Source organism: Pipistrellus kuhlii, unplaced genomic scaffold, assembly GCF_014108245.1.
Source record: "Pipistrellus kuhlii isolate mPipKuh1 unplaced genomic scaffold, mPipKuh1.p scaffold_m20_p_15, whole genome shotgun sequence".
Lineage (NCBI taxonomy): Eukaryota > Metazoa > Chordata > Mammalia > Chiroptera > Vespertilionidae > Pipistrellus > Pipistrellus kuhlii.
Window position 1 is genome coordinate 38,076,647 of NW_023425460.1, and position 16,711 is coordinate 38,093,357.

At 45.1% G+C, this 16,711-nt stretch overlaps 1 protein-coding gene across 1 annotated transcript in view; it reads left to right on the forward strand.

Moving 5' to 3' along the window:
• RBM20 (RNA binding motif protein 20) overlaps positions 1 to 16,711 on the forward strand; it is a 76,503-nt gene that overhangs the window by 35,373 nt on the left and 24,419 nt on the right. Inside the window, exons 7-9 of the mRNA XM_045582216.1 lie at positions 7,710 to 7,853; positions 10,148 to 10,279; positions 16,343 to 16,422. Of these exons, the coding sequence (XP_045438172.1) occupies positions 7,710 to 7,853; positions 10,148 to 10,279; positions 16,343 to 16,422 (356 nt within the window). The remainder of the gene's footprint in view (positions 1 to 7,709; positions 7,854 to 10,147; positions 10,280 to 16,342; positions 16,423 to 16,711) is intronic.

Consider the following 16,711-nt stretch of genomic DNA (forward strand, 5'->3'; position numbering starts at 1 on the left):
GCAGACCAGCCAGGGCCTCTGCCGTGGTAGCATCCCTCTTGCTTGTGCAGCCAAGAGCGGTCCCTGCTTCCATGGCTGCCTGTTCTCAAGCAGAACGCAGTGACCGGGACTCGGGGCCGGAGCCCTCAGACAGTCTCCGAAGGGTCACACAGGGTAAAACGATCGTAGATCCTGTCTACTGCCCCCGCCAGCCCAGGCCTGGCTGCGGAATTGACACTTGTCTCACCTCTGTGGCAGCACCAGCCTCCCTTTCCCTGTCTCTTGTTGACAGAAATGGGGAGGGGGTGACCTGTGTCTGCCCTCCAGCCCCTCCTTGCCCATCCCAGGGTCCCTGGGGGAGGGTGTTCGGTGTCGCTGGAAGCTCTGCCATTGACTGAGTGGTGGCACTTTGTCTTTGGCTGACAGTCGTCATAAATAGAGTAATCAGGTTTCCCCCAGCGGGCCTTCAGGGCCTTCTCAGGCCGTAAATAGTCCTCTTGCACCTGCCCAAGAAGGACTTGGCCTGCTGGCTGTCCCCATAAAACCGCAGGGAAGCTTTCACAGCCACCTTGGGGACTGTTTAGTGCCAGCGCCACAGATGGGCCTCTCTGGCCTGCCACAATACAAATCGTTTTTATGGTTTCTTTCTCACCGGGCCACCGCACGCCAGGAATTGTGTGTAAATAGGGAAACCGAGGCACGGGGAAGCTTAAGTGTTTGTGGGAAGCCAGAGGTCGCCCGTCAGGTGGCAAGCTGCTTCCTGGAACATCTGGCTTCCCCGGCCCACGGGGTCTCCTGGCTTCCATAGCCCGAGGAGGAGCAATTCATGCAACACATGCTGCCCACCCCTCTCCCGCCAGCCCAGCTCCGTCCCTGCCCCTGTCCCCTCCGTGGGATCACCTTGTGCATTTTCAAAGAGAACAAAGAGCCAGGAGACAGATGTGGGTGGGTTTTGTTCTCTTTGTCTTTTTACAGGCATTCATTCTGTTTTCTTGTTGCCAAAGTAGTACAAGCACCGTCTAAAAAATTCAGTCGCAGACATGTAAACAACAGAAAATTTAACCCTGCAGCGAAAACTAAGGTAGATGTCTTTTACTCTAATGATGGGTTTCTGGCCAGTGTACATCTGCTGGTGCAATTACCAAGAGTATGCATTTTTGCACAAATCAGATAACACCATGTAATCTGTTGTGCAGGATGGTTTATTTCATGTAACATGAGCTCACAATACGTATTTTAATTGATTTCTAGCCATCTTCTCACAAAACCCTAGCATCTATATCACATTGTCTATTATATGCATTTATCACAATTTATCAAGTCCATGTTTGATTGATTTTTCAGTGAAACCTGAGTTGTAATCACAAACCCAGCTCTACTCCACCCACACAGATTAAGTTCCTTCACTTCTCCCAGGCACATGTGTCCACATACGCAGTGATGGGTGTGGACCAGATGACCTTCCAGTTTTAAGATTCTGTGACTCTAAGGATTACATGTTACACCACCCAGAGACCCTAGGCTAGTCTGGCACCAGTAAAGGTAGATTTACTCTAAGTCAAAGCTAATGTGCTTTATAAAATATTAGAAAGTGTCAATAAAGACATCTGTGCCTATCCTCCAAGAGCCATAGCTGAGGAACCCACGCCCTTTTGCAATCTGTACAATATGTTCTAAATCAACACCACGAGGAATAAATATTTGCCCCGGTTCTGTCCTCACGTGTCCCCAGCACAAAACCAACAGAGGCCCGCAGCCCGAGTACCAGGTGAAATTAGGACACGCCTAAAGGAGATTAGTGTGGAGCTCAGAAATTGTTTATTGAAGATCAAGCTCATATTTGTGGCTCTAGCAAGCACTTGGGCAGACTTCTCCCCGCCCCCGGGCCGGTTGCCCTCAGCCACATTTTTATTGCAACTCTGTGAGTTATTTGAACTGGGCCTGCTCTCTGAACTCACCTGCAGAGCCTGTCCCCACCTGCATCAGAGGGCATGGAAAGGTCTGAATCTTGCTACACAAGAGTGTTTGCTCCTTTCATATTTCCATCCATAAAGAGTTTGTGGGTGCGGCAAGAGGTCTGGGACCCAGCCACATGAATCATTAGAAGCAGCTTCTGGTTTTAAGGGAAGGACCCTGCAGGTGAAAATGGACATCCCAGGCCCCTGATCACTCAGGGGTGGGGTGGGGGTTAAGCCTACTGAAGCATTCCTCAGGCTGGGAAAGGATCTGTCCCTTTAGATTAGTCATTAGGGGTTTTGTGACAACCTTTGACACTTCAGCTCTCTTAGAGATTCCGCCTGGGATAGGAAAGTTTCAAAGGCATCTGTCCCACATGCGCCTCCCGGGAGCTCAGCAGGCAGAGCAGCAGGCGGGAGGTTAAGGGGGCCTCTCAGCACCTCCCACCAAAAATTCCAGTTGGCCGAGGTCTTAGGATTCTCTCTAAACCCATCTACTCCTGCTCCAGAGCACAGCTTTTAAAATGCATTTTTTGGGAACTTTTAATTTTAATGTAATTCAGAATTATAGGTAAGTTTAAGGACCATCCATAGGCCTTTTACCCATAGTCATTCGGCCCACTTTTCCTTCTCTCTGTGTCTTTCTGTCTCTCTGTGTGTGTCTCAATCGTCAATCAGTCTGTTCATTTCTATCTGTCCGTCCATCTCTGTCTCTTGTTCTAGTCATTTATCCATCCACTTATCTACCTCTGTTTATCTTTCATTCATCTATGCAATCATCTATCTATGCCTGTTTTTTCTTGAACAATTAGAGACAGTATATCTCTTCACCCCTAACTATGTCAGTAGGAGTTTCCCAAGGACACAGCCTTTCTCATACATAATCACCAGTGCAGTTATACCCCCCTCACCCTCTCAGGCTAAAATCACCACGGCACATTCTCATACCGTGGGCAGAAAGGAGGCAGCTGACACCAGGCATCACACCGAGGCACTTTACATACATGTGGCACTCCTGTCCTCGGAACAGGCGTGTGGAATCAATTTTTATTTTCCCTGTTTTATAGACAGGCCAGCTCAGGCTCAGAGAAATTCAGTCACTTGACCAAGGTGGGTCCCTGGGGAGCAGATTCAGAACCAGGTCTATCTGACACTCCCATGGCCCTGGCACTGGTGTCTGCAGACAGTGAGGCACACACTTGATGTGTGTCTGCCCTTGAAGAGGGTCACTCAGGGAATGGCAGAGCTCATTAGCGAGGTGCTCACTGCTTGGGGCTCATCTTCAGCCCTATAAAGATGAGGCCACCACCGACACAGACAGGCATATCTGAAAGACGGACATGCTTGTGACTGTATTTATGCTGACACAGACGCTCACACAGGAAGGGAGGACACAGGCTTTCTGTATATGCCCAGAAAGTTGGGGAAAGTTATCATTATCCTGGATCTTAGGGGTTAGCTTGGCAAGGCTTCTGGGAGAAGTGGGACTTTAGAACTTAGAGCCACATAAGCATGGATATTTCACATCTGGAAAGGACTTCAGACGTATAGGCCACCTCCCTCATTCCAGACCCTGGGACACTAAGGCCTAGAATGGAAAACTGGTTTGCCCTGTCACGTACCTAATCAGTGAGTCCAGGCCCCCTGTCTTCCGGAATTAGGTTCGTTCCACTACATCAGGAAGTCTGAGCTTTTTCCCAGCCAAAAGCCCTTTTAATGATTTACTCCCATCTCAGGCAGCCACTATCCTGCATTCCATGTTTGGAAAAGTACTGGATCTGCCAAAGTACTTATATTAGTGAGTAATTAACTAGCCACACATTTTTATTCATCAGAAACACAGACACGACAGTCAGATTGTCTAATCAACCTAAGATCTAACTAGACTGCCGTACGGATTGAGTCAAGAAACTCTATGACCTCAGCTCGGGTTTTTAAAATGTCAAAGATAATGACCATCCCTTCAGAGATTATTATATAGAGATGCCTAAGGACGTGCCAGAGAGCCTGGGCTGGGAATTCATGTGCAGCATGATGCTGCTCAAGGGTACTCGGGGTTGTCTGTGCCCCAGTGAACAAATTTTACTCTCGATGGACCACCTAAAGTCCACTCTTCCTTCCTCACCTTCCCATCTCCCTCCCTCCCTGATGTTCTCATTCATCATTCAGATTTGCCAGAACCCCTACAGCAATAATAGCTATGTCTATATAAAGTGTTTAAGAATATATATATATATATATATATATTGAATATATATATATATATACATACATACATATATATATATGTGTGTGTGTGTGTGTGTGTGTGTGTGTGTGTGTTACAAATAAAATATGATTTTGAACCTATTCGGGTTTACCAAAGAGATATATTAGCTTGATGGCAGAAAAGAATGCAGCCTGGACTGTCCTAAACAGAATATTTGCAAAAACATATGCATGCACACGTTGGAGATTTTGTGGGTTCCGTGCCAGTCCAATGCAATAAAGCAAATTGTAATAAAGCGAGTCACACTAACACTGTTGTTCCAGTGCCTATGTTTACTCTATGCTGTAATCTATAAAGTGTGCAACAGCATTTTGTTGGGAAAAAAACCACAACAATGTACATGCTTTAATCTAAAAAGGCTTTATTGCTAGAAAATGCCAGCAGTGATTATTTGAGCCTTCAGAGAGTCGTATCTTTTTGTGGGTGGAGCGTCTTGCCTACAATGTGTGTAAAAAAACTCAGCGTTACGGCGTGCAATAAAGCGAGGTATGTCTGTAACACATACAACATTGTTTTATAATTGGATGGGGTTTGTCACATGCAAAGAAGCCAGTCACAATGCAAAGCAAACCCTTAACACAGAGATTCTCAAGCTTTTCACATCTCGGAGATTTCTATTTCATGGCTGGCTCAGAAAATGGTAAACCAAAGAAGCTGCTCGTGGTCACTGGAGGACCTTGGCCTCCAACTGAGGGGTCAGTATCTTGGCCTACCGAGATCCCACCTGCAGTTTGCCAGTTGGGAAGCTCCACATGAACATAACTAAGTGGAGGAATATTAAAGATCTCAGGATTGCCTTAAAGGACAACACAAGACTCGGTAAAATCTAACTTCTGTTTTTGACTGAGAATCTTAGGAGGAGAAAAGTGCCCAGGAATGCATTTCAAAACTTCAGTGCAAACCTTAATTGAGGCCCATTCATTGCAGGGCCCTCTAACGAGGTCTGCAGCATGAATTCATCTCGGTCTTGCGCGACTGGCAGCTGCGAGGGTGTTTATTCTTCCGAGGCCTGGTCCACCGCCCGCAGCAGCTTTTGTGGCACTCACACGCCAATGAAAGCCTCTCCAGTTGCCTTTCCAGCCTGGAGGAGACAATGAGAGAGGCGCTGGCCCTTGTGCCGGTCACTAGGCAACTGGAGAGGGGATCGGCCCTGAACCGCCCTGCGTGTCTGCTCTGCTGTCCAAGCACACGTTAGCCCAGGCCAAGCACACAAAGTCACATGTGGCCGGAACGTGCCCAGCTGGGAGGCAGTGGGTCAGAGTGCCCAGCCTCAGCCCTCCTGATGATAAACTCAGAGGGCCAGCCACTTTGTCTCAACTGGGTCTGTGTCTTTATGTGCACCACCGACCCTGACGAGAGGCTCAGATTCTGCCTCTTGCGTGCCCTGCTCCTGTCATCCTTGGGGTCCCACCTGGGTCCCACATAGAGTCCTGTTCTCGAGGGGAAAGTGTTTGATCGCAAATGGGGAGATCTGAAAGGGGTACTTGGGGTTCTCCATCTCAGGGCTGAACCATAAAAGGAACTTCTTACAGACTCTAATTGTCCTCAGCCCAAATGGGAGAAGGGAGGGCTTTTCATGGTCGAATTACCCAGGTATTAGCCCTGTTAGCCCTACAACTTCCCCACTGTTGCCTTAACAAGCCAGCCCCCTCATTCATGTAATTAGATGCTGAAGTTCACTTTATCGTAGAAAATGGTGATTATGCAAATGCAGGCTATGCTGTTAAAGTGTGTTTGGGGTTTGGAAAATTGCATCCTTCTCATCCATGTTGGGTTGGCTTCACTAATTCTCAAACCTTCTGGAGACTCAGACTGATTAAGGTTTGCACAGACATACTTCCTTCCTCTGGAGCTTTGATTAGGCCTTGGTTTTGGCTTCCAAACTGTGTTCCTGAGAGGTGCCTTGGGACTGCTGGCTAGAGTGAAGCAGCAGGGTGCAGAGCAGCGACTCTTATGTGTCCTGTATGTTAGGCTGGTGAGCGAGCTTTTGTTTGAAGAAAGGATTCCAAAGGTCAACAAAGCTTTGAAAGCCAGTTCCTTAAACCGCTGTTACTGTGAACGTGTATGTCAGTGCATTGGGGTCCCACAAGTCCTGTCTATGCTCTTGTCTTCCTTATTGGAATTTTAAAAAATTATAAGTGAGGCAATAGGAGGTATATAAGGAAAAGGTTAAACATCGCTTCCCTTCCTCCCTTCCCATTCTGCTCAGTGTTGATAAGTATCTTCCCATAATGCCTTTCACTTCCGTGCTGATATCCTTTAATAGCTTTTCCTTTGGGGAAATTTTTAAACAGAACAGTCAAGGCTAGTATAAGTAGCTCGGTAACCCCATCCTCCAATGCCAATAATTATCAAAATTTTATAACATTTGCATCATCTGTCTCTTTCTCATATATTTTTAAATTTTTATTTTTTAAATTCGTTTTTATTGATTTTTAGAGAAAGAGGAAGGGAGAGGGAGAGAGAGAGAAACATTGATGAGAGAGAAGCATTAGTATCAACAAACTGCCTCCTGCACACCCCCTGCTAGGGATTTGCCTGCAACCCTGGTATGTGACCTGTTGGTGCATGGGTCAGTGCTCAACTACTGAGCAACACTGGCTGGGCTCTTTCTCATGCATTTTTTATTTATCTTGTTTTGTTTTACAAAAATAGCATGCTAATCAGCAACCTGTCTTTTTTTTTTTTAATATATTTTATTGATTTTTTTTTTTTTTTTTTTTTTTTACAGAGAGGAAGGGAGAGGGATAGAGAGTTAGAAACATCAATGAGAGAGAAACATCAATCAGCTGCCTCCTGCACACTCCCTCCTGCGAATGTGCCCACAACTAAGGTACATGCCCCCGACCAGAATTGAACCCGGGACCCTTGAGTCCGCAGGCCGACACTCTATCCACTGAGCCAAACCGGTCCCGGCAGCAACCTGTCTTTTTACTTAATTTATCTTAAACATTATTTCTTGTCAGTTCATCTACCTCCTCCTTTTAATGGCTATGTAGTTTCCCGTTGTTTGTTTGAACCAACATTATCTCAATCCATTGTCACCTATTTTAGACATCCAGGCTGTATCAATTTTTTTTTTTTGTGATCTTATAAATTACTGTGACTAATATCCATGTACATAAGTGTTTACATACTGACGCATTTATGGATTTCCAAAAGTGGGATGGCAAGATCAGGGCTATGTATGTGTTAAGTCTTATTAACTATTGCTCAAGTGTAGTCTCGAAAGATTGTGGATAACCTCCCACCAGCAACCTTGGCCCATTTCCTCAAAGCCCTGGTTATGATTGTTCATTAAAAATGCTGTGAATCTTTTGTGTAAAGAGATGGCATGAAATCCATGTCTTACATGTGTGTGTGAATGAATTCTTTTCTGCATTAATTTTGTAAATTGTAGTTTTGCAATCGTTATTTGGGGGAAGAGAGCCATTAGGAACGACTGGAATAGAGGCCAAGAGGGAAATGTCTTTTGCAGACCTGCCACTGCTCTTTGTTTCTATTAGTTTGTACAGCGGAAAACGGGTGCTGGCCGCGTGGTGCATATCTGCAATCTTCCCGAGGGAAGCTGCACTGAGAATGACGTCATTAACTTGGGGCTGCCCTTTGGGAAGGTCACCAATTACATCCTCATGAAGTCTACTAATCAGGTAGGTCTCGGCACTTTCACACTGGTATGTACCAGACAGATCACAAATTGGTGGTCTATTCAGTACTCCATATATATTATATATTATTGTTTTTTTTAAAGAAGCTGTCCTTAGCATAAAGAGGTATTGCACAGCTGGACTCCCTTTGGTCTCAGCCAACAAACAGAGGTGACATTCTGTTTTCTCTTACCCTTCTTGTGATGGTTACGGGCCTTTGTAAGTTGCCGAGAAGTGAGAAGGTGCTTTAGAATGAGGTGCTCAATAGCATAGAAAAGCTAACTGGCCCCCCAAATAGAAATCCAACCCGCTGAGCTCATGCTGATCTTGCCTTCTAAGCTTCTCATAGCTGAGGGCCTGGGTTTTGAGCCAGCCAGCAACTGACTTGGGAGCAAGAATTTTCACGGATCCTTGGTGTTACCCTCTGAGGCCCAATAGGTGAGAATTGATGGATGCCTGGAAAGTCTAGGAACTAAGGGAATAGACTGAGTCCTTGGGAGTCCGCATTTGTCTTCATTTCTAACGTCAGAGGGAGAGTTTTACAGAGAATGCTCAGAAATAGGAATTTTTGTTGTTAATAAATATTTTTGTGTTGTAAATCAGAGGATTAGGCATAAAAGAAATTCTTAATTAAAGCATGAACCTTGGAGACTCAAAGCCATATCAGATCCCCAATGGTCTTCCTCCATCAGCCTGGGCTTAGATAGCTCACCTTGTCTCTCTGTTCCTACTTCTCACAATTCTATTTTGGGTAAATATCCAAAATTCAGCTTGTAACAGCAGTGCAATGAAAGTCATTGAATTAATATTATTCACATTTGACAGGTGAGAGCTAGAGATGCTAAAATGTTTGCGTGAACAAAGAGGCAATTGGAAAGCTGGGTGGCAGAATTTGAATAAAACTCTAAGTAATCTTGACTCCTACTCTCTCATACTCTGCCAAAGACTGTGACAGCATGGAGGAAAGCATATCTCAATTAAACAACAAATGTGAGGGAAGGAGGAGGATGACTTTGTTCAAAACAGTGGGAGAGTTGGCATTCACAGTTAGGGCCCCCTTCTCACAGACCACTTCCTCCTCAAGACTGAGGGACGAGATCGGTACAAACCAAACAAATCTAAGAGATAATAATGATAATGAATTCCCCACAATAGCTACTGGGATAAACAGACAGGTCAGTCAAAACAGGCTACTTAGAAAGTCTTTATAGACACCAACTGAACAGAAAAGACCATTTCTTTGGTGTGTGTGTATGTGTGTGTGTGTGTGATCACAACAGTTAAATAAAGAGGAAAGCTGCCATGGAAACAACAGGGTTTTCCTCTCTCTTTAACTCACAAAGACATGACCTTCTTTTAAGCCTAGAGAGCCCCTGAATTTTTTAAAATATATTTCTCTTTTCACAAAGAAAGTGAGAGCTCAATACTCAGGGCCTATGCCTCTGTCTTCTGCCATTGCCACCGTTAATGGACAACTTTTGCAAGGATTGGCCTGAGTCCATTATGCAGTAAATTCACTCTCTCCCGTGTCACCCCTTCCCCTGGGAAGCTATTGGTAATGGACCCTCCCATTGCAGAGGGACTCCTATGGCATGACGTAGCCCAGGATGGACATACATAATTAAGAAGAATGTTTGGTAACCATGGGGATCCGAAGAGGGGTCATCTTATAATGAGCTCTTTTGGGGAAGTTAATAAATAGGTCTCTTTGAGCAGATGGGATCAAAGAGAGCTCTTCCTTTGCTGTTTTATTTTTTATTTTTATTGAGGTACAAAATACATGCTCTAAAGTGCACTAGTCTAAGGGTAAAACGCCATTAATTTTTTTACATGTGTACACCCATGTAATTACCACCCGGGTCAAAACATGGAACATTTCCAGAACCTCAGGTTTCCTCATGCTCCCTTTCCCAGTCAATTACCCCACCCCACCCCAGGCAGACCTTGAACTTCTAATACCATTGATTCGTTTAGTCTGTTTTTATTTAGTTATTCATTTTTATTTCAGAGAGGAAAGGAAAGGAAAGATAGATACATCAATGATGAGAGAGAATCACTGATTGGCTGCCATCTGCAAGCACCCTATTGGGGACTGAGCCTGCAACCTGGGCATGTGCCCTGGCCGGAATAAAACCATGACCTCCTGATTCATAGATCTCTGCTCAACCACTGAGCCATGCTAGCCAGGCCGTTTTGCCTATTCTTGAGCTCCATATACTTGGAATCAAACCTTGTACTAAATGTAGCTTGAGACCATTCATGCCAAGTCCAATGTATGCCCTGCCATTCTTTCCTAGGCCTTTTTAGAGATGGCATACACAGAAGCTGCTCAAGCCATGGTCCAGTATTACCAAGAAAAGTCTGCTATGATCAATGGGGAGAAGTTGCTCATTCGGATGTCTAAGAGATACAAGGAATTGCAGCTGAAGGTAAAGCATTCTTTTCTTCATTCATTCAACCAACAAACATCAACTGAGTGTCTCCTCCTTGCCAGGCATGGTCCTAAGGAGAAGACAGGAAAGATGCAAAACTTACCCACTGTCTTTGAGGATGTCACACGGGAAGGCAAAGCATTATAACATGACAAGAAACATGCTTATGGATATAAGTACAGAATGCAAAGGGTTTCTTGAGACAAGATGACTAACTACCTGGGACCCACAGGGGATTTGTAGGGGAGGTCTTGGAGGAGGTAGAAGTTCCAGGCATAAACCTTGAAGGTAACCTCCTTCTCCATCCATACAGGTCTTCAGTAATTTTCTTCCTCTGTCACCCTCCTTGATCTCTTATTCTCTCCTCCATTCTCTGTAGTTATGTCTTCAGCCTCAAATAAATCCTTCTGAGCCGCACATGACTGAATTGGCCACTGTCAGAACTCAGGGATGAATTCAGATTAATTCCAAACAGGGCTTCTTTGTTTTTTTTGTTTTAGCTTATCCTACATTTGTCTTTTCTTTCTTGTTTTATTTTATTGTGAAATGCAACATACATAAAGAAAAGTGACTAATTAAGCATTACACAGTTTTAAATGCACTAATGGGTGAAATCCCCTAAGTCCCATAAAAGTCAAGGAATAGGACATTGATGGCACCCAGAGGCCCCTCATGCTCAACACTCCCCTCTCCACTCCTATGACTTTAAGGATCATTTCCTTCCTTTACCTTACAGTCCTGGTACCCAAGCAATGTGCCTTCCTTAGCAAGTACCGTTTAGTTATGCCTATTTTTGAACTTTATATGAATGGATTCATACAGTCTGTGTTCTTTTATGTCTTGCTTCTTTCACTCAACATTATGCCATTCATGTTGGGTGTGTTTATTTTCATTGTTGTATAAATTTCTATTGTATGACTACAGGTACATTTATCCATTCCGCTGTTGATGGACATTTTGGATTGTTCCCAGTTTTAGGGTATTAGAGACAATGAATACTACTGTGCACATTCCCAAACATATTATCATGTAAACACATACACCAATGTAAAGCTAGGGGTGTGTACATAACTAGGAGTGGACTTGCTGAATCACAGGCATGCATAGCCTCAAATTTTCTAGGTAAAAGCAAGCTCTTTTAAAAATTAGTTGTTCCAAATTTATACTCCTAGTAGTAGTGTCTGAGAATCTACATTATTTTTTAAAAATATTTTTTATTGATTTTTTAATTGATTTCAGAGAGGGAGATAGAAATATCAATGATGAGAGAGAATCATCCGCTGCCTCCTGCACAACCCCCACTGGGGATCAAGCCTGCAACCTGGGCATGTGCCTGGACTGGGAATCCAACTGGTGACCTCTTAGTTCCTGGGTTGATGCTCAACCAGTGAGCCATACCCGGCTGGGCAATGGTCCACATTCTTGCTAACATTTTATCTTATCTGAGTTTTTAATTTTTGCCTGTCTGAGGAAGAGTGTAATGGTTTGTCATGGTTTTATTTTTTATTTTTTTGATTATCAATTGATATTGATCACTTTTTTTCAATATGCTTATCGCTATGCCATTTGGATCTGCTCTAGTGGAAAGTTTCTTTTCAAGGCTTTTGCCCATGCTTTTCTCTTAGATGTGTCCTCTTAATGGTCTGCAGGATTTCATTAAACTAGAGCACTTTGTCCATTTGAATTTATTGTAATGAATGCTTCCTTTGCATTTAAATCTACCTTCTTAGTTGGTGCTCTCTGCGGTTCCATGTAATACAGATTTTCTTGTCACTTCAGCTCATTCCACATCTACTTGGGGTCCAATTTGTTTAGGGCCCTCAGCCTTCAATCTGCTTTCATGGTTAAAGTCAGAGACAACGGCCGAATGGCTGTTTCTGGCCAGGACTCGCTTTCTGACAAGTCCGTATATGTAGGTCGGGTATATGTCAACCAGCCGACAAAGCCCTGATTCTGCTTTGCTTGCAGTCTTGCTTCTGAAGTTCCTTTGCCAACAGTTCTGTCAGAACCTGGCTTTTTTTTTTTTTTCTTTTTCTTTTTTTCTTTCCCTTCTGATTAATGAAAGCACATGGCTTTTCTCAGACAAGTGAAAAGGTGTTTTCCCCAGTGGCTCCCACAGATGTCCCGAGAGGCACTCTCATCACCCTACCTCATTCTCCACCCAGCCAGAGTTCCCATTCTCCCCAGAGGCCTAAAGTTGAATTTCCATACTGGATTCCCAGTGGAGCTTTGGTCTCCAGATGAACTGTTCTATTAAGTTGTAATTAAGATTGATAGCAGTACTCAACTTCTTAAAGCAAGGTACTGAGGCACCCCAGTACCTTACCAAGGGAGATAGTTTGGGGTGGTGCCGAAACCAGGGGTTAAAGAGGTCATGTGGTCCACTTACATTCAGCAAATGTGGAACCCACTGTGCGCAGGAAGTGGGCCTCTCCATGGTTGCAAGCTTGTGGAGGCGCTCACTGTCTGGTGGGAGGAAGAGCAGGTAAACACAGAGCCACCCACAGCCATGTGAGCTATGCCAGATTGAAGGGTGGTGGTGCCAACCTAGGCTCTGCCCCTTCCTGCTTTGATGAACTTGGACAAGTTGCTTCACCTCTGTAAGCCTCAGTTTCCAGATCAGTAAAGACTATATATTCTGAGTTCCTTAGTTAGAAACATTCCCCCCCCCCCCCCCCATACATTGTCTCTCTGAGCCTCACAATCCCTCTCTCCTGTGAGGTGTGCAGGGTGGATAATAACCGTCATTATAACTGTCCAGCAATAATAAGTGTACATACCTTTGATTGAATCCTGGTGCTCAAGCAATGTGCTGAGCACTTTATGTAAATGCATTATCTCCTGTAATTTTGACGTCAGCTTGGTCAAACCGGTATTATTACCTCAGTTTTACAGATGAGGAAACTGAAGCTCATAGAGTTTGGCAGCTTGCCAAGACCATAGTTACCAGAAGAACCATCATTAAAGCCTAGGACAGTTCTGGGTTTGCACTATAGCTGCATCTCTGTATTGGGTTCTTGAGAACTTCATAGTCCACGTGAAAAATCAGAGAGAAATCAGGTGATTTTGTTATAGTCACCCGGGCAGGAAGCCGCAGGGGTGGCGTTCTAACAGCTTCTCAAACTGCCACGCGGAGTTTGTTAAAATTTCTGTTCAGAAGTTCAGGGGCAAGGCTGTGATCCTGCATTTCGAACAAGCTCCCAGGAGATGCCAGCGCAGCGGGACCTCAGCACTCTGAGCAGCAACGGGCTAGGACACGCTGCTGTCTGACCTTTCATTGGGGCTTCCTGCTCCCCACGCTGTCACACTGCCTCTGTGAGAAAGCAGCTCACAGCATGTTTCAACTCCACAGCAATGCATGCATGATGGCCCCTGAGATGACATCAGCGAGGACCTTTTTATGTAAGGAACGGAAAATTGTCTCAGTTTAACATACTGACTAAAGTTTTCAAAAGGTGGGGGCTGGATTTATTGGCTCGTGTAAATGAGAAGTCCAGGAGTAACCCTGGCTGCAGGTATGGCTGGAATCAGGGCCGAGTGATGGCATTAAGACTTGGCTTCTCTCCTTGCTGTGTCCTGCTCACTTGGCTTTTTTTGAGGGGGTCTCCCTGGGATGCCCCTGGCAGCCCCAGGCTCTCTCCTCTAGGTGGCGTGATGGTGTCATTGACTTCAGCAGCTCTGGCTTCTCGCCCTCCCATTTCCTTCAACAAGAGCGAGCCAGGGTTTTCCCCAGTGGCTCCCACAGATGTCCCGAGAGGCACTCTCATCACCCTTAGGACACGTGTCTGTTCTGGAACCAGTGTGTGTGGTCAGGGGATGGCTGTGCTGGGATTGGTGAAGTCTCTGTCACCTGCTGCATCTTTAGAGCAGGGGTAGAGAGAGGGGAATGGCTCCTGGGGAAATAGACAGCAAAGCACTATATCCATGCATATATCCAAACATGTCAGGGCCGGAGAAGCTACCCCATGGGGAACCACCAGGGCTTGCAGAGGTGGAGGGAAGTTTTGATTGGTTTATCTCCCCTAATCTTAGCTTTTGCTCACCAGGCAAAGTGGAAGGGGAGAAAGAAGAGAGCTGAAAGTACTTGCCATCTTATGTCTTGAATATTTCTTCATGCCATAATCTTATCTCCCTACCTGCTCTTTGTGGGGAAGGTTCTAGTCCTTAGGGCATTTGGGGCAGAACCTGTCCCCTAACAGGTGTCCAACAAGGGCATGGAATAAATGAGAAAGAGAAAACCTTTAGGAACACACAGAAAGTATTTTTCTTCTTACAGACCAGACAGGAAAACGGAATTGTTTTCTGGTTTGTTCTATAGAGACTTCTCCAGGATCACGGCATCTTACATGCAGAAGGGAACTTGGAGTAATTTAATCCAGTGTCTTCCAGTGACTGATCAGAAAGCTGCCAGGGCAGTTTGAAGGTCCTCTTGCCCAGGGATCCCTCCCTGGCTCAAACATTTCGTATCCCTTTCCTGTGTTCCAGCCCTGACCTCTCTTCCTGAAGCCACAGGCACCTCCTCCTTCATTCTCTCCTGGACTTGTGTTTCCCTAACCCAACCCTCAGTCTCAACACTAACACAGATAAGCTGGAGGACTCAGAATTCTATCCCCTCTGGATCACGTACTCACTGCATATCTCTGGCCCTGGTTTTCCCAGCTGTAAAATGAGATATATGATCATACCTAACATTCACGTAGCTATTTCACAATTCTTTGTAAAACATATAGAAAAACATCAAAGATTAAAAACAGCCATTGATTACATTTCTTAATAAAACTCTTTGTCAAAAGTTGACATTACAGACCAAGCATTTTTAGATTTATTGAGATATAATCATATACCATAAAATTCACCCTGCTCCATACATTTTAATGGAATGGATGGATTCTGTGTAGCCTGTTGAAAGGTGTGCTTGCGTTTCTTTTATGTACATCAATTTCTTTTTTAAATTGCTTATTTCTTTTTTATATATAAATATTTTTATTGACTTCAGAGAGGGAGGGAGAGAGAGAGAGAGAAACATCAATGATGAGAGAGAATCATTGATTGGCTGTTTCTTGTATGCCCCACCCTGGAGATAGAGCCCACAACCTGGGCATGTGCCCTTGACCAGAATTGAACCTGGGACCCTATAGTCCACAGACTGACTTTCTATCCACTGAGCCAAACAGGCTGGGGCTAATGGTTTATTTCTTGTTATTTTGGTATTGTTTTCTGTTCTGGGTTTAGGAAAGGGTGTGGTTAGGATTTGGGGGCTGGGGTTGGTCCTGTCCTGGCACAGCCACCAAAAAGTGAATTCTGGAATGGGTGGGGCCTTTGAGGGCCTGGCATCCTCAGCTGTGAATCCTGGCTCCCAGCCTGCGCTGCCCATTCGCGATTTAGGTTGAGCCCCACATAGTGGAGGAACACGCTGGAGTAAGGTATTGCCTGGGTCATAGAAAGGATCTTGGAGTTGAAATGCCTATTGTCAATCCTGATTCTCTAACCATCTGTGACCTTGAACGTGTTCCTTGACCCAGCACAACTACAGGACTCACCATTTACCTGGGTCATGGTGTGGCTGGTCACCTGGGAGCTGTGCAAGGAGAGCTCTGACTCTATCCCTCTGGGTCTCAGCTTCCACTTGTGTCAAATGTGGACGCTGCATTCAATGATCTTCAAGTCTCTTTACAAGTTACAATGCCTGCCTGCCCCCTTCCCTCCACACCTTCCTTCCTCTCTCCCTCTCTTCCTCCTTCTTTCCCTTACTTTCCTTTACGTCTCAGATATTTTCCTTTATTCAGGAAGGGATGGGAGGCAAATGTGATGAACTGAGACTTTTTCTCAGCACATGAATGTGCTCCTTCTTCTCCCAGCTCAGTGGATGCCATGTTCCCTTGACCACTCAGCCCACTAATTATGCTCCTACTCCTCATCCCCTCGGTTATTAAACCTTTTTCTTCCCTAAAAGGCACTTTTCCCCATTGGTGGACTGGACCATGAACCCAAGTCCTACCTGCGTCCCTGTGGTGTTTGCAAGGCTGTCTCTGGTCTGATGACCTCTCTCGCTTTGTCTAGAAACCTGGGAAAAATGTGGCTGCCATCATCCAGGACATTCATTCCCAGAGGGAGAGGGACATGTTCCGGGAAGCAGACAGGTGAGGTCCTAGGTGGCAGGGCAGATGCTGGGCAGTTGGAACGTTTTCCTGTTTCTCATTCTGAGGGTATTTGAGTCATGCCCTGCCTTTGCCCCTGCCCTGTTCATCAATCTCTCTGCACCTACCTTTTCATGTGCCCAATGGAACACAATAGTCAGAAATGCTGCTCAGGTTAAATCGCATGAAAATGCAAGATGCTAAGCTTCCTTCCAGCAGCTCCTCCTTTGTTAGAAAGGACTATAGGAGGGGATCTTTGGTACTTGGCTCTTAGGGGCAAGTCTATACTTTG